A 17,698-nucleotide genomic window follows, 5' to 3' on the forward strand; every position below is an offset into this window, starting at 1 on the left:
CTGGATTCCAATCCAGCCTTGTGAAGTCTACAGATCTGATCCTGCTAGTGATACGAAAAACCAGAAAATGACTGGGCAGATTCAGAAACAAAGCTACTTTTAGACCGAAGGTTTATTGCTCTTTCTCCAGTTTCCCCAACAGAAGAACTGGAGATGTGTGGGAGCACTGAAAAAGATACTTCAGGGACGTTTTCTTTTGCCGAAATCAGCAAAATGATTTTGACAGGATTTTGTCACTCCAGATGTATCGTATGATAAGGCTTACATAAAAACATAAGAGAAGCCATGTTGGATCAGGCCAGTGGCCCCTCCAGTCCAACACTCTGTGTCACATAAGAACATAAGAGAAGCCCTGTTGGATCAGACCAGTGGCCCCTCCAGTCCAACACTCTGTGTCACATAAGAGAAGCCATGTTGGATCAGGCCAATGGCCCATCCAGTCCAACTCTCTGTGTCACATAAGGCCATAAGAGAAGCCATGTTGGATTAGGCCAGTGGCCCTCCAATCCAACACTCTGTGTCACATAAGAACATAAGAGAAGCCATGTTGGATTAGGCCAATGGCCCATTCAGTCCAACTCTCTATGTCACATAAGAACATAAGAGAAGCCCTGTTGGATCAGGCCAACAGCCCACCCAGTCCAACTCTCTGTGTCACATAAGAACATAAGAGTAGCCCTGGTGGATCAGGCCAATGGCCCCTCCAGTCCAACACTCTGTGTCACATAAGAGAAGCCATGTTGGATCTGGCCAGTGGCCCATCCAGTCCAACACTCTGTGTCACATAAGAATACCAGAGAAGCCATGTTGGATCAGGCCAATGGCCGATCCAGTCCAAAACTTTGTGTCACACAGTGGCCAATACACACACACACTGTGGCTAATAGCCACTGATGGATTTCTGCTCCATATTTTTATCCAAACCCCTCTTGAGGCTGTCTATGCTTGTAGCCGCCACCACTTTCTGTGGCAGTAAATTCCACATGTTAATCACCCTTTGGGTGATTTTATTATAAGAAGCTACAGCGTTGGACAACTGCATGGGGGAGGGTGGGAAGCCACAGCCACTTACAGAGTGGGGATGCCCCACCACCTGGCCCTGCTTCCTCCCCCTTGCCTGCTCTTGGCCTTGCTTTCACCCCCCCCCCCCGTTCCAAAGCTCTTAATGTTGCTGCCCCAAGGCTCATGCGGCACCTGCACAACTGGCAATTCCCCTCCAAGCCATCCCCATCAGCTGCATGTCACCCTCCCCTGGGAGCAGCAAGCCTCTCTTGCCAACCTCTCTACTGTTGCAGGCCAGAAAGCACCTCTCACCCAGACACCCCTATCAGCTGTGTGCTGGAAGGAATAGGCTCGGAGTCACTTTTTTTTCTCCCCACCTTTCCTGCCGCTGCCTCCTTCTCTCCCTCTCTCCTCTTCCCTCTGCTGCCCCCTCCTCCTCCTCGGCAGCCACAGTCACTATTTGCACGCTGCACAGGATGCCACTATTCACAGTGGTACAGAAAGAGATGGCTGTACAGAAAAGTGAGGTTGTAACAAAAGGAAAAAACTGTATAGAAGGAACAACGGTTGATACAAGTCTTGGCTTGCTACTCTATATTTTGACACAAACCAATTATCAATATTATTTATAGAAAAACACTACACGCTAGATTTTAACAACATTGGCAACATTACAATCGAAGGTTGATGTTACAACAGCAGCAGCAATGGATCGCCTACTTAACTATCCCTTTCATTTGCCTTCTAAGCTTAGCACAGAGACATTTTGAATCTGACGAAGGGTAACCTCTAATGGAAGACTGTTGATCTCTGAGGCTCCAACTGCAACTGTCTACACAACAACTGTAAAAGCTGGAGAGGGTCTGAATATAAATTTGAGGGAAATCCTGAGCATTCCATTATTGAATTCGAGGCTTTACCTAGAGCACTGTAGCCTGAAGAAGGCAAATGAAATGGATGGTTACCTAGGCGATCATTTGCTGCTGCTGCTGCTGCTGCTGCTGTAACATCAACCTTCTATTGTAATGTTGCCAATGTTGTTAAAATCTGGCACCTCGTGTGTAGTTTTTTTCTGTCAGTAATACTGATAATAAATGGTTTGTTTCAAAATATAGAGTAGCAAGCCAAGACTTGTATCAACAGTTGTTACTTTTATACTATTTCCAGTGGTGGCTGAGCTACCTCATTATGGTGGCGGACATCAACACAACATTGCATTACTTTGTGGTTTTGGCTCCTGCTCCAGATGAGAGCGATGGCCGCGTTTTCATTTCAGGAGACGTGCCCCTCAGATCACTTTGGGGAGGAAGAGTCTGGACTTTTCAGCATTACCACGGAAAATCCAACTCCTTTGCTCATGCGAGTCATTTCCCGCTGTAAGTGTGCACTCACTCATGCACATACTAGCGGCAGACAGGCTGGTTCATCTGTGCAGGCAGCAATTAGGGACAGATGAATGGGCAAAACCTCCAGAACCTGTGGGCGGTCACTGGTCACTGCAGAATGTGGACCCGGGGGCAGATTCTGCAGACTGCCTGGCCGCTACACACATTCACCTGCCAAGGTGTGCAGTCTTCTTTCAGCACCGTCTGGTATCTGTTCAGACCGAGAGGCTAACGTGGGCCTTCACCACCCTTGCTGGCGCCGCTGCCCGTTTCCCACTCAGTGCTGTTAACCCACAAAGACAACTGACGGGGCCAACGTGCAAAGGGCTGGCACCGAAAGGCAAGGGCAAGATACGCACCCCGTCTCGTCCAGCTCCAGCCCGGGGACGGTGTTGTCGTAGTCTCCCTCAGGCACGCTGCTCTGCTTTTCCAGTTTGGAGACCTGGAAAGGAAATGCGAGAAGGGGAGGCACAGTTAGTGGTAGACCCCTCAGCACCGACTGCAGCCAGGCAGGCAGAGTTCAAAAGCTGCCCTCTTCTCTGTGGGAAGGACAGGAATTCCACCCGGCAATCCCAGCCTATCAGTGACGACCTTCTGCTCAACCAATGGGAGGGCTTTACAAGAATTCACACCCTCCTGCTGTGGGGCCATTAAAAGACAGGCCCCCCTCCTCTAAGGCAATGGGAGTCTCAGCCCAGCGACATCACTGTCCGGAGCCCCCACTGGACAAATACCATGTGATTTGGGGCAGAGGGGAAGTCAGAGATGTGAATGATGCTGAACTCCCTGCCAAGAACCTGCTGGTGAGAAGTTACTGGGCTGTTCTTCCTTCCGGAACCTCAAAATCCTCTGCCACACAAAGGCCTCCTTGGTTCAAATCCACGGAGAAGACAGACTGTCTTCTGAGGGTCCCACAATTCTTCCCCAACTGGCTCCCAGACTATGGCTTCCCTGCTTTTGCTTCCTCCTCCCGCTCAGCCTCTCTCCTTTGCGGGTTGCACCTGCCTCGAGGCCGCTGGCTGATCTGCTCTGCCTTCACAAGGGCAGCAGCAGACATTGGCTTGAACGCTTCAGCGTCACAGCAGGGATGGCCATCAGCTGGGTCTTCCAGGCGCATCTGGCATCTGCCCCCTTCTCTCTCCCATGCCCGCCTTCCTCCTGTGCTGGACTCCAGGAAGAGCCTCCTGCCCTCATCTCCTGAGGCCTCCCTCTCCCCCTTCCAGTCCCTGAACAGCCACGCTGCCTTCTCCACGCAGGCCTGTTACTTCCGGCACTATTCTACACTGTCAGCCAAGACCCCCAAACAGACGGTATCCTGGGAGGCTCACCCCCAAAGGCATCAGCCAGTCACCCCGGCTCCTTTTCACCAGCCCCCAGCCATACACCTGGGCTGACTACAAAGGACCAGCCGCAGGAATACAAGCAGACTGAAGGCCGCTCTAGTTCAGCATCCCATTTCCTGCACATGCCCCTGGAAAGTCGACTCGGAGGGCCTGGGCGCTTCCCTACGACTGAACATGGAGGTTCTGTTTAGCTATGATGATTGACAGTCACTGATGGGCCTCTCCTCCATCCACTGGTCTAGCTCCCTTTTAAAGCCATCTGTGCTAGTGGTCATTGCTGGGGCAGAAAGTCCCACAGCTTAGCTCTGCGCAGCCTCAGGAAGTCATTTCTTTCTCCTGCTTGGCCCCCTTCCCAGCCTCCCAAGTGCAACAGCATCAAAGCCTCTTCCCAAAGGCGGCCCCCTCCGCCCAGCCAGCAGCCGTGGGTCAGTCCAGAGAGTGCGCTGCAGATCACGGGGCAAGAGGCAGAGAGAGAGAGAGAAAGGCGTGTGCTTCGTGGATGAATGCTCAAGGGGGCTGCGATGGGGTGGGGCAGCGGGAGGGGTGAGAAGTGAAGCAGCCCTTGTGGTGCTGAAAGAGAGCAGGAACAGAGGGGGGGGGGCAGCCCCATGCAAGGGGTCCGTGGGGGAAGGGAGGGAGGGAGAGAAAGACCACCAGAGGGCAGCTGGCCCCTCTGGGGAAGAAGTACTTAACCCTTTGGGTGCTTTCGTCTCTTGACCAGGAAAGCATGGAGGGGAAGGAGGGCATGGATGAAGAGGTGGTGGCCACCAACCCACTCCTCCCAATCTAAAAACAAGGGAGAGAGAAAGACACTCGGGGGAAAAACACTCTCAAGACCCTGGGTGCCAAATGCACCACGCAGAACCCCCAGGAGAAGGTGGGTGGGGCCAGGAGGAAGAGGGACACAGGGGAGACACACACACTCTCAGCCAATCACGGCATGACTTCGGGTGGGGGATGGACCGAGGGCGGGATCCCACAGGCCCAGCCCACTAGCAGCGGCACTCCCCCCAAGGAGAGCAAGAGCCCTTGCCTGGGGCCAAAGAGACACTGGCAGCAGAATGGAGGTGGGGGATCCAACCCACAGGCTGCTTCAGGAACACAAATCCCCGCTGAACACAGCCAGCTGTGCCCTGGCCCTCGTCTCTTGCACACACAGCCATATGCAACAAAGAATGATCCAGGCCCTTCCCTTGCCACTGGCCAGCCTGTCCCCAAGTAGAAATTTAAGCACAGCCTACACGGAGGCAGCCTCCTCCACTCCACCCCACCCCACTCCTGACCCCTTCGGTGGCTACTGCTGGGGCTCTCCCATGCCACTGGCTACACTCAGTTCGCGCCTTTCTGGGCTGCTGCTTCTAGGCCGGATTGGAGGGCTGAGGAACAGTTGAGAGAGCGACAAAGTTTTTGGGGCAGGAGCTTTCAAGCCGAAAGGCGCTCTGACGCCCGACAGCTCAGAGCCCAGGAACCTCGCTGCTCTCCAGGGTGCGACTGCTTTGAAGACTGGCGCTCTCAACAGACCAGGCCTCCTCCACAGAGATTTCAGGAACCGGCCATCACAATTCTACCCCTGCTTGCTTTCTGCGCATTGACTCCACAAACGAATCTCGAGCCAAATTATTATTTCATTTATGTCCTGCATTTCGCACTGAGGCTCAAGGCGGATTCCGGAATGCAGAAAATGATTCGACTAGACAGCACAGGATGCTCGGTAGCAATGTAACAGGAGAAGGATGGCAGAAACAGAAAACAGTCCAAGGAAAGACCAAGCATAAACAATGCAGAGTGGTTCTGCCCTGGAGGGGGCGGAATGCAATGATGCTAAGGCTGCCAAGCCAAATCTGGGCTCATTAATTCATCTCTAGGATGACAAGGGAGGAGTAAGAAGAATTGCAGATTTATACCCCGCCCTTCTTTCTGAATCAGAGTCTCAGAGCAGCTTACAATCTCCTCTATCTTCTCCTCCCACAACAGACACCCTGTGAGGTGGGTGGGGCTGAGAGAGCTCTCCCAGCAGCTGTCCTTTCAAGGGCAATGCTTGCAAAAGCCGTGGCTGACCCCAAGGCCATTCCAGCAGCTGCAAGTGGAGGAGTGGGGAATAAAACCCGGTTCTCCCAGATAAGAGAGCTCTGGCTGACCCAAGGCCATTCCAGCAGCTGCAAGTGGAGGAGTGGGGAATCAAACCCAGTTCTCCCAGATAAGAGAGCTCTGGCTGACCCAAGGCCATTCCAGCAGCTGCAAGTGGAGGAGTGGGGAATCAAACCCAGTTCACCCAGATAAGAGAGCTCTGGCTGACCCAAGGCCATTCCAGCAGCTGCAAGTGGAGGAGTGGGGAATCAAACCCGGTTCTCCCAGATAAGAGAGCTCTGGCTGACCCAAGGCCATTCCAGCAGCTGCAAGTGGAGGAGTGGGGAATCAAACCCGGTTCTCCCAGATAAGAGAGCTCTGGCTGACCCAAGGCCATTCCAGCAGCTGCAAGTGGAGGAGTGGGGAATCAAACCCGGTTCTCCCAGATAAGAGAGCTCTGGCTGACCCAAGGCCATTCCAGCAGGTGCAACTGGAGGAGTGGGGAATCCAACCCAGTTCTCCCAGATAAGAGAGCTCTGGCTGACCCAAGGCCATTCCAGCAGGTGCAAGTGGAGGAGTGGGGAATCCAACCCGGTTCTCCCAGATAAGAGAGCTCTGGCTGACCCAAGGCCATTCCAGCAGCTGCAAGTGGAGGAGTGGGGAATCAAACCCAGTTCTCCCAGATAAGAGAGCTCTGGCTGACCCAAGGCCATTCCAGCAGCTGCAAGTGGAGGAGTGGGGAATCCAACCCGATTCTTCCAGATAAGAGAGCTATGGCTGACCCAAGGCCATGCCAGCAGCTGCAAGTGGAGGAGGGGGGAATCAAACCCGGTTCTCCCAGATAAGAGAGCTCTGGCTGACCCAAGGCCATTCCAGCAGGTGCAAGTGGAGGAGGGGGGAATCAAACCCAGTTCTCCCAGATAAGTGAACTCTGGCTGACCCAAGGCCATTCCAGCAGGTGCAAGTGGAGGAGGGGGGAATCAAACCCGGTTCTCCCAGATAAGAGAGCTCTGGCTGACCCAAGGCCAATCCAGCAGCTGCAAGTGGAGGAGTGGGGAATCAAACCCGGTTCTCCCAGATAAGAGAGCTCTGGCTGACCCAAGGCCATTCCAGCAGCTGCAAGGGGAGGAGTAGGGAATCAAACCCGGCTCTCCCAGATAAGAGAGCTCTGGCTGACCCAAGGCCATTCCAGCAGCTGCAAGTGGAGGAGAGGGGAATCCAACCCGGTTCTCCCAGATAAGAGAGCTCTGGCTGACCCAAGGCCATCCCAGCAGCTGCAAGTGGAGGAGTGGGGAATTAAACCCGGTTCTCCCAGATAAGAGAGCTCTGGCTGACCCAAGGCCATTCCAGCAGCTGCAAGGGGAGGAGTAGGGAATCAAACCCGGCTCTCCCAGATAAGAGAGCTCTGGCTGACCCAAGGCCATTCCAGCAGCTGCAAGTGGAGGAGAGGGGAATCCAACCCGGTTCTCCCAGATAAGAGAGCTCTGGCTGACCCAAGGCCATTCCAGCAGCTGCAAGTGGAGGAGAGGGGAATCAAACCCGGTTCTCCCAGATAAGAGAGCTCTGGCTGACCCAAGGCCATTCCAGCAGCTGCAAGGGGAGGAGTAGGGAATCAAACCCGGTTCTCCCAGATAAGAGAGCTCTGGCTGACCCAAGACCACTCCAGCAGCTGCAAGTGGAGGAGTGGGGAATCAAACCCGGTTCTCCCAGATAAGAGAGCTCTGGCTGACCCAAGGCCATTCCAGCAGCTGCAAGTGGAGGAGGGGGGAATCAAACCCGGTTCTCCCAGATAAGAGAGCTCTGGCTGACCCAAGACCACTCCAGCAGGTGCAAGTGGAGGAGTGGGGAATCAAACCCAGTTCTCCCAGATAAGAGAGCTCTGGCTGACCCAAGGCCATTCCAGCAGGTGCAAGTGGAGGAGGGGGGAATCAAACCCAGTTCTCCCAGATAAGAGAGCTCTGGCTGACCCAAGGCCATTCCAGCAGCTGCAAGTGGAGGAGTGGGGAATGAAACCCGGTTCTCCCAGATAAGAGAGCTCTGGCTGACCCAAGGCCAATCCAGCAGCTGCAAGTGGAGGAGTGGGGAATCAAACCCGGTTCTCCCAGATAAGAGTCCGCACACTTTACCACTACACCAAACTGGCTCTCGCCCACCACAGACCGGCTTGGAAACAAATCCATCCTTGACACCAGAGCACGTCCAGTGGGCAGGCAAATCACCAGGGCAGGGGCAGGGGCAAGGGCAGGCACATCACCAGGCACTGGAGCCAGGCCAGGCAGGGAAGCCTGCGAAACCCACAAGACTGTGAGCTTCTCTCCTCCTTCCACGTGTCTCAAAGCATTACCCACAGGGACTTGTGAGCTGAAAACATGAACAAAGAAGCGAGGGCCAGCATCTTAGCAAATTTATCCACAAGGAAAGAGCAAGAGACCAGCAGCACCTTCAAAGACTAACATAATCTCTGGCAGGGGAGGAGCTTTCGTGGGTCATGAAATGAGCAGCGACTTACAAAAGCTCCCACCCTGCCACAAATTTTGTTAGTCTTTAAGGTGCTCCCGGACTCTCACTCCTTTCTGCTGCTTCAGAAAGACTAACACAGCCACTCCGCCTGATCCTGTCTACAAGCTTTATGCACCATGTGAGATCAAGGCTGCAGAAGGCAAGTCTCAGCACCCCAGTGCTTCACCTACGGCCAACCAACTGCTCACTTTGCTGTCCGTGCCACTCATGCATCAGCCAAGGAATCAGCGGGCAGCACAATTCCTTGCAGGAAAAACAAGGGCATGAGAAACTCCACCTGCCAGCTAGGCCGGCTCAAGCCAAATTATTTTGGCAAGGGGGGCCCCCTCGTCGATCCTGCCAAGCTGCACCAAGCCTAGGCGGCCTCTGGGTGGCGCCTGGAGACCTCCCAGAATTGTAAGTGGTTGTCAGACTGCAAGGATCAGTTCCCCTGGAAGAAATACCTGCTTTGCAGGGTGGGGGTCTACGGCTAAGCTCCCTCCCTTCCCCAAGCCACACCCCCAAATCTCCAGGAACTCCCCCGCCCATTGCTGGTAGTCCTCCCCTGCCTGCTCCCAAGGCTACCAGCTGCTGCCTGCCGGGCACTCGCTGGCCTTGCCAGCCACACCTTTTGGGCTGCCTGCCATCTCACACACGAGCATGAGTCTCAATCCCCCTTTTCCTGCCCTGGGTGCTGCCCCCCCCCCCACCTCCCACTCCGCATTTCACATGCGCTTCTCATCAAAGACGTTCATAAGAACATAAGAGAAGCCCTGTTGAATCAGACCAATGGCCCCTCCAGTCCAACACTCTGTGTCACACAGTGGCCAAAGAAATCATACACACACACACACACACACACACACTGTGGCTAATAGCCACTGATGGACAATTTCATCGAATGCCCACGAGTTCTTGTATTGTGAGAAAGGGAGAAAAGTACTTCTTTCTCCACTTCCTCCATCCCATGCATTATCTTGTAAACCTCTATCATGTCACCCCGCAGTCGACATTTCTCCAAGCTAAAGAGCCCCAAGCCCTTTAACCTTTCTTCATAGGGAAAGTGTCCCAACCCTTTAATCATTCTAGTTGCCCTTTTCTGGACTTTTTCCAATGATATAATATCCTTTTTGAGGTGCGGCGACCAGAACTGCACACAGTACTCCAAATGAGACCGCACCATCGATTTATACTGGGGCATTATGATACTGGCTGATTTGTTTTCAATTCCCTTCCTAATAATTCCCAGCATGGCGTTGGCCTTCTTTATTGCAATCGCACACTGTCTTGACATTTTCAGTGAGTTATCCACCACGACCCCAAGATCTCTCTCTTGGTCGGTCTCTGCCAGTTCACACCCCCTCAACTTGTATTTGTAGCTGGGATTCTTGGCCCCCATGTGCATCACTTTGCACTTGGCCACACTGAACCGCATCTGCCAGGTTGAAACGAGACAGAAGAAGACTGCAAAGCAGCCTGCAGGGACACCCTGGCCCCAGCCTTGGAGGCAAGGGGCCGCTCCTGCCGGCAGGCGGGTTGAGAGGGCGCTTGAGGCCTGCTGGGCTGCAGGGACTGGCCCAGAAGGCCACATTCAACACGGGGCATTCAGACAGGAGATGCCAGGGTGGGGAGAGGGAGGGGGGGCAACAGAGGGGCACCTGTTTTACTTACATGGGGAGGGAAAGGGTGCAGCCGCGATGCAATGTGCTCTTCGGGGTACGAGGCCTCAGCCAGGGGCAGGTAGGGCTTCTGGCCCGATCCCGTCTCGTACATCGATATGGGTCTGCTGCCTCGACCAGAGGGCCGGCGCTTGAGGGAGGAGTGGCTGCCGGGGTCTGCGTATTCAGAGGCAGACTGAGTCTGGTGGGCACTGGTCGTGGCCTGCCTTCGGAGGGTCGAGTTCTCACTCTGCAGGCTCTGAAGCTGGAATGAAACGTTTTCTCTGAGTGGGGCCCTGGATCGTCCTCATGCCAAATGGTCATCAGCAAACGAAGGACTCGGGTGTAACAAGTGGGGCATTTATCATTTTAAAAATTTCAGCTAGCTGGATTTTTTTTTTTTAAAAAAAAACCCCACATTTCTTAAGGATTTCTTTTTGCCCAAAGCAGACTGCATTCTTAGATCTGGAGCTGCAATTTAAATTGTCAAGCACCAGAAGCAGATCAAACCCACTTCCAGAAAATGAAGCAATCCAGTCCCAGGTTAGCCGCCTGGGCTGCATAGCGCCAGGATAGATTGAGTTCACACCCCCGGAAAGTGGCTCCTCACACTGACGTTGACGGCAAACTCAAGAGACAGGAGGTAAAGTGTAAAAACAGAAGCATCCCAGCAGAGAGAGGAGGCAGTGCGACTGCAAAGCAGGAGAGCAGAAGAAGGCCAAGATGGCACCGCAAAGAAGTCGAGTCGAAGGAGATTTCCTGCAACACCCTCCAAGAAGCAAAGGGCACAACGGACTGGGAAGTCTCCTGCACACAGCCTCCTTCCACCTTCCTCTTAGCTCAGCTCAAAAGACACACGCTGAGGACAGTTCCCACCCCGACAGCAGCTGAGTTACAACGGACATATTTGAGAACCACCAACCAAAACACATAAATGCTTCATTATCCCCTTGATGCGGGGAGAGAGCGAAAGGTTCTGCTTCCCCAAAAGTGAGGAACATCCTAAGTCCTTGGGTTATGGCCTTTCTGAATGCTGCAGTCCCACACCTCACCCCCCCCCCCCGCCCACAACCTGGAATGTCTGCCAAGGGTTTTCAGAAAGCAGGCAGGGCCAGGTACCGCTCAGCAGGGCTTCCGATTGGCTGCCCAGATTTCTTAAAAAACAGCTTCAGCAGCAGCTGCCACCCCCCCACTCTTTGTGACTGGGGGCAAGCTGTTTGTAGGCAAGAAGATATTTTTAAGTAATATGTTCAATTTTAAAAGGTACATTGAAGAGGTAATATTAGAATTATGCGTGTCCTCAATGCTTGACATCTAGTGGTTGGTTCCATTTTGTTGGTTTCACCCACTGCTGTGTCAGAATTCACACAGTGGCTACAGACTCAAAAGCTGGGGACCCCTGCGCTATAGGGACTGGGCCCCACAGATCTGTTTCACCAAGGGCGGCAGCTTCCCCTAGCACAGGGATTCTCTCCCTGGCAAAAGAACTCCCGTCCAACAAGAGGGCTCCTTGCCCAGAGAGAGGACAGCCATCTTCAGTGGAGCATTTCTGTGGATCTCACTCACAGGATCTGGGCCGGGACAAGGTTGTACATCTACCATGACAGGTCCTGACTGCACCACATTTGAAGTTTGGGGAGAATACTGGAAAAAGGGGGCTAAGATTGGCTTGTGAGCAAGATGTCAGAGTCAAGCTTATGTGGGCATCCTCTCTCCTCCCCTCCCCCATCTATTAGCAAGCCTTGTGGAGAAACGCCATTTTAGTCTATGGTTATCTGGGAGTTGGCAGGAAGAGGCCGTCAAACTGCAGTCAGGCTTCGGCCTAGTCTCTTCCTCCTCCCCCCTCTCCTCCGGTCTGGAAGCCGCAATTCTGAGGAGGCCTCCTAGAGAGACAGGAAGTCTTTCAGGCTGGTGTCCCAGAATGCCGCAGGAGGGAAAACCAGTTCCTGGGCAGGAATGCTTTTTATATTATAGATTTTGGGTGGGAAAAGGGAGAGTTTGATTTGAGTCTTGGAGACTGGTGAGTTCTGAAGGTATGGTCATCTAGTGAGGGCAAGTTGTACAATCGGGAAAGGAGGAGCATTTCCCCCTAGTTTATTTCTACTGTTCACTATTTTAAAAGGCCTATATATAGTTATAAATTTTAAATAAATATTTTGTCTGTTTGAAAAGGTAGTCCCTCTGTACCGCATAGTTTCCCCAACTGCCTTAGACCACGCTTCTGCAAGAGGGGAGTCCAGGGAAGGGGGAAGGCATGCAGTTGGCAAGGGTGCCAGTCCTCCAGGGGTCTCCCAAAGAAGGACTGTGGTCTCTGTGTTAACCAGGTGCTGGGTTGGCAGAGGACCGGAGTCCTGTTCCTCTCAGTCAGGAACCCCTAAATTGAGCAGGTGGTGGCAGCGTACCCCAGTGGTGGGAAGAAGATTAGCTCCCTTCAGGAGTTGGCAACTCAAAAGGGAGTTGACGGGACTGGGTCTGAAGGCAGAATCCGGCTGGTTCCGTCATAAGCCTCATGAGTCACATCCATGAAGCCACGGTGACAACTGCTGGTTAAGCTGTCCTCTACAAAGGGTTCTATATTCACAAAGCTTTTTATAGCTGCCTCACAAGAAAACAACTGAGGGGGCGCAGCAGTGGTTCCAACTGCTCCTTGCTCCTTGCAGGACCCACTGAGGGGCTCTGGAGGGAAATCTCCCACATTCCAGGGGGGAGCAAGCAGCTGCCTGTCACAAAAGGTGACTGGCAGGAGACCAAGGACTGGGCTTTGGGTACCACCCGCTGCAACGATCTCCTGCTGAGGCCGCACTGAAACAAGCAGGAGCAGCTGTGCAGCCTCTGCTCCTTGCAAGGGGACTCACGCAGGAGGAGACCCTGTGGCTAATTTTTTTTTAGGGGTGGGGGGTGGGATCTGGGTTGTCTGCTTCAGGCAACAACTTGGGGCAGGCCTGGCTTCCTAGAGCAGCGGGAGTTGCTCTCGATAGTCCCCCTTCCCCCACACGAGACTGAACCAAGAGGCACTCAGCCAAGCGTTCCCCGTCTCCCCGCGCCTCTCCTGTGCTACCTTCTTCTGCATGATCCTCAGCTCATCGCTCAAGTTGACGTTCACCTTCAGCAGCTGCTGGATTTTGGCCTCCGAAGCCACCAAGGCGTTTTTAACCTGCAAGTATTCCTGTGCTGTCACCGGTCCATCGGACAAGTCTGAGTCGAGGCTCTGGAAAATGAAGAGCACAGCCAGACCCCTGCTTTACACTTGGAGGAAGCGCCAAGAGCAGAAGGCAGGTCTGGGCACAGCAGCCCAAGCAGAACACAAGCTGCGCAGGCAGGCAAGGCACTTTCCGTGTGGACCATATGAACATATGAAGCTGCCTTATACTGAATCAGACCCTCCTTGGTCCATCAGTCAGTCTTGTCTACTCAGACTGGCCTGGCAGCAGCTCTCCAGGGTCTCAAGCTTAGGTTTTTCACAACTACTTGTCTGGACCCTTTTTAGTTGGAGATGCCGGGGATTGAACCTGGGACCTTCTGTTTACCAAGCAGATGCTCTAACCACTGAGCCACCACCCTTCCCCTTAGAACATATGAAGCTGCCTTGTACTGAATCAGAACCTCGGCCCATCAAAGTCAGTATTGTCTACTCAGGCTGGCAGCGGCTCTCCAAGGTCTCAAGCTGAGGTTTTTCATGCCTATTTCCCTGGACCCTTTTTAGTTGGAGATGCCGGGGATTGAACCTGGGACCTTCTGCTTATCAAGCAGATGCTCTACCACTGAGCCACTGTCCCGCCCGAAATATATGAATGTATAAAGCTGCCTTCTACTGAATCAGACCCCCCCTGGGTCCATCAAAGTCAGTCTTGTCTCCTCAGACTGGCAGCGACTCTCCAGGGTCTCAAGCTGAGGTTTTTCACACATACTTGCCTGGACCCTTTTTATAGTTGGAGATGCCAGGGATTGAACCTGGGACCTTCTTCTTACCAAGCAGATGCTGTACCACTGAGCCACCGTCCCTCCCCACTTCACCCTCTTATACTAAGGACAGCTGTTGACCAAGATTCTTTTCACTAGAAAAGCCCAAGGTAGATGGAGGCCTTCTACATGACCTACTGCCTGGTCCTTTTTAAACTGGAGATGCTGCCAGAGACCTTCTGAGCCATGGTCCCTCCCACTGCACTCATCTTTAACCCTTACAAGACTGGGACTTGCACACCAACATGCAGTGGCCTCATCCCAAGTCAAACCATCCAGCCCAGAATGCAGCAGGGGCAGCAAAGGTGCTGGGCTGAGAAGGCTGGCTGTTTCTCACATGACACTGAGCCCTGGGCCAGCCACTCTGCGACCTGAAGAGCAGTGCTCAGGTGGCAAGGGAGAGGCAGGAGCCCCCCCAGCAAAGCCCCCTGCAGCCCACTTTGTCGCTTGCAGCCTGAGCAATCACCCCAGGTGGTGGCGGGGCTACCTTTTGGCGAACCGTCTTGGCCACACTCGTTCCAAGATCCGCCTCCTCATCAGAGGCAACGCTGTCGTAGTCGGGCTGGTCGTTCTCCTGACTCTCTGTGCTGTGCTGGCTGCTGATCGACTTCAGGATGAGTTCAACGTTTTCTGGAAAAGTCAAAATGCTGATGTTTAAGAAACTGCAGCTCCAAAAAACCCAGAAGAAAGCAAACAGGATCCAGATGCCCTCAAGCCCCCTCCCCCATACAGCTGTAAGCAGAAAACTGCCTGACCTGGCGCTTATCAGCTCATGCCCCCCCTGCCAGCAGAACCACCTGCCCTCTTTGCTGAAGCTCCTCCTCCCATCTGCTTTTCACTGCACAGCTTTAATCTCATCTTCTTGAGGACATGACTTGTGGCAGCAGAGACACATTATGCTCTGCTCCTCCTTGCTGGAAACAATGGGCAGAATGCACATGGACTGCGTGCCAAGGGTTCTGCTCCAGCAAGGACTGGCACTTGGTTGGGGAAGCAGCGTGAGATTCAGGGGCATGCTGCGTCCCCCTACATCCAGGCTCACCCTGCCAGGGGAGGCTGTCCTTCTCCCTTTACACCCCACTGCCTCCGTCACCGCTCTGCTCTCTTCCCCAGCTTGTCTCCACCAGTCCCCCATCTTATTTGGTCAGCCCAGCATGGACTCCAAAGCCTGGACCGAGGCACTGCTGCATTCAGCACAGGATGGCTGGCTAGCTGGTGCATGCCCTGGTAACGACTAGATTAGATTACTGCTGTGCACTCTTCATGGGGCTGCCCTTGAGGGCTGTCTGGAAGCAACTGCTGGTACAGAATGCTGGGGCCAGCGTATTGACCGAAGTGGGTTGCAGGGACCAGATCACTCCAGTCCTGTTTCATCTACACTGGCTTCCACAGTGCTTCCAGAATCCATTTAAGGTGCTGGTTTAGGCTTTTAAAACCCTGCATGGCCTGGGACCAACACGCCTTAAGGACAGCCTTCTCCGGCATGAACCTTCCCCTTCCTTCGGGTCACCTTCGAAGCCCTAGTTCAGTTGCCCCCACCATCTGAAGCCAAGCTGAGAAAAGGCCTTCTGGGTCGTGGGACTTCCCCTGGAAGATTCGTCTGGCCCTCCTTCTATTGGTATCTTCTGCCACGGGGTGAAGCATGTCTCGTTTTGCTTGGCAGGCCCTCAGATAGCGGCTACTGACCTCCTCCCTGGTTCTATTCTGTTTGTGTGTTTTTATCGATATATTTTCTCATTTTAAATGTTTTAGGTATTCTTTTCAATTCTTAAAAGTGTTTTAATGCTTTTAGGATTGCTGCCTTGGGGACCCTGACTGGTTGGAAAGGCAGCATGAAACATGTCTTGAATGAATGAAGAAAAGAAGATCAAGCAAGACAGACTGGCCAAGGCAGCAGCAGCGGGAAGGATCCCAGGGCAAAGAAGGAAGTCAGCTCAGGCCTCTGCCGGTCATTCCAGCAGGACTCGCCTTTGGAACTCGGGACAGGGTTCCCCTGCTGCCTCCGTTTGGCATCCCCCAGGATGTCGACGACGAGGGTCGCGAACTCGTGGGCGTTGAAGCGGGCCAGCTTCTGCCTCCCCTGAAAGACAGAAGCCAGTCAAGACCATGCAGGAGTCTGGGCCGGGGGGGGGGGAGGGGTGGGTTGGCAGGAGATGAGCGAGAGCACAGCAAGCATCAGCAGGGCACGGCCTCTCCATCCTCCGCTTGCATTACACAACCTGACGCATCGCATAACCTTCTCTCCTTTGACTGGAGGGGAAAACACTACACTCGCTGTTTCCTAAGAATGTAAAATCAGGGTGACGGGCCATCTCGTTCAGCACCCTGTTCTCCACAGGCCATCCGGAGGCCCTTCCTCCACTGACTGCTCCCAGAGGCTCCTTCCCCCACAGGGCTATCTGACGGCCAGCGGCAGACCTGCACTCTGTCCAACCCCGCCTTAGATCAGTCTAGACCAGGGGTGTCAAACATGCGGCCTGGGGGCCAAATATGGCCCCCAAGCAACTGGCTGCCATCTGCTTCCTTCTCCCTCTCTTGCTTCCTTCTGCATAACAATTTGCTTTGCAAGGCTTGCTCAATCACACAGGAGCTACAGAGCAAAACCTCTATTTTCTCCATTGGCTGAGGCTCCTCCCTTGGGGAGGAGAGAAAGCTTGCTTTGCCAGGCTCTCTCAATCGCACAGCAGAGCTACTGAGCCAAGCCTCTCTTCCTCCTATTGGCTGAGGCTCCTCCCCCTCCTGGGGAAGGAAGGAAAGAACCAGAGCTTCCTTTGCCCAGTTCCCTGAATCCCACGGGAGAGATAAAAAGAAAGCACATTTAAGATCAACAAGTGCTAATGTTTTAAGCATGTTTTATTTTAAGGGTTTTTTTTTTAAATTGTGTTTCTGTCCTTTATAAAGTTTCTACCTCTGCTACCTGGTATTACATTTTATGACACACGCAGCCTGGCCTGACAAGGTATCATGTACGTCAGATCCAGCCGTCATAACAAATGAGTTCGACACCCTTGGTTTAGACCACTGGCCGTAGCCATATATTGTGGCTGTGAGTTCCACAAGCCAGCAACCTAATGGGTGACACAGTGCTTCTTTCTACTTGTCTAGATATGAATCTACCGCTGATCATTGTCATAGAGTGCCTGGAATTCTAGTATGATAGGAGAGGGAGATAAGTTTCTCTGTCCACTTTCTTCACAGTATTCAAGAGAAGACTGCATAAGCATCTGGAGCAGAGGTCCATCAGTGGCTGTTAGCCATAAGGTGCAGAGGGAACACTCTGTCTGGGGCAAGTGATGCTCTGCATTCTTCTTTGTATTTGAAACTTTGTCTTTCATAACTCTTTCAACCACCAATTTATATGGGTCAGAAGTGAAGCTACCTGCTCTCTATGTCCTTGTGCCTCTTTCTGCTGATTCTGTTTTAAAACTGAGAGATGTTTGTCATTTCCTCCTCTACCTGTTCACGCAGAAAGAGGAAGCCATTTGTGGCAGCCCAAGATCTTAGGAAGGAGCTGGAAACATCCCAGGTGTTTGGTCAGAGACACATTGCTATGCTGGCAGCCAGGACATGGGGGGAAAGATACACATACAGACGTTCATTCAGTCCTGATGAGTAGAGCTGGGGGTGAGGAATCACAGCATACCACACCTGGTTCCTTGTTGAGGAATACTCTGGATTCACGGGGAGAAAGGGGACCACCGTTGTCTCTGTTACCAGTGTGCTGTGGTTCTGAGTAGCCAGCCAAACTGTTTTTTGGGGAAAAACAGACAGCCAATGTTGGCAA

General features: G+C 53.2%; 1 protein-coding gene across 4 annotated transcripts in view; it reads right to left on the bottom strand.

Annotated features, from left to right (window-relative positions):
• Positions 1-17,698, bottom strand: part of GIT2 (GIT ArfGAP 2) — a 44,231-nt gene that overhangs the window by 6,157 nt on the left and 20,376 nt on the right. For 2 of the 4 annotated variants that reach the window (XM_060249578.1, XM_060249577.1), the window contains exons 11-17: positions 17,563-17,660; positions 15,883-15,994; positions 14,402-14,544; positions 13,013-13,162; positions 9,968-10,219; positions 4,424-4,516; positions 2,747-2,829 (exon numbers count right to left, since the gene is read on the bottom strand). In XM_060249578.1, the coding sequence (XP_060105561.1) occupies positions 2,747-2,829; positions 4,424-4,516; positions 9,968-10,219; positions 13,013-13,162; positions 14,402-14,544; positions 15,883-15,994; positions 17,563-17,660 (931 nt within the window). The remainder of the gene's footprint in view (positions 1-2,746; positions 2,830-4,423; positions 4,517-9,967; positions 10,220-13,012; positions 13,163-14,401; positions 14,545-15,882; positions 15,995-17,562; positions 17,661-17,698) is intronic. The other 2 variants (XM_060249579.1, XM_060249581.1) reach the window with 2 other exon arrangements.

The sequence above is a fragment of the Heteronotia binoei genome, chromosome 11 (assembly GCF_032191835.1).
Source record: "Heteronotia binoei isolate CCM8104 ecotype False Entrance Well chromosome 11, APGP_CSIRO_Hbin_v1, whole genome shotgun sequence".
Lineage (NCBI taxonomy): Eukaryota > Metazoa > Chordata > Lepidosauria > Squamata > Gekkonidae > Heteronotia > Heteronotia binoei.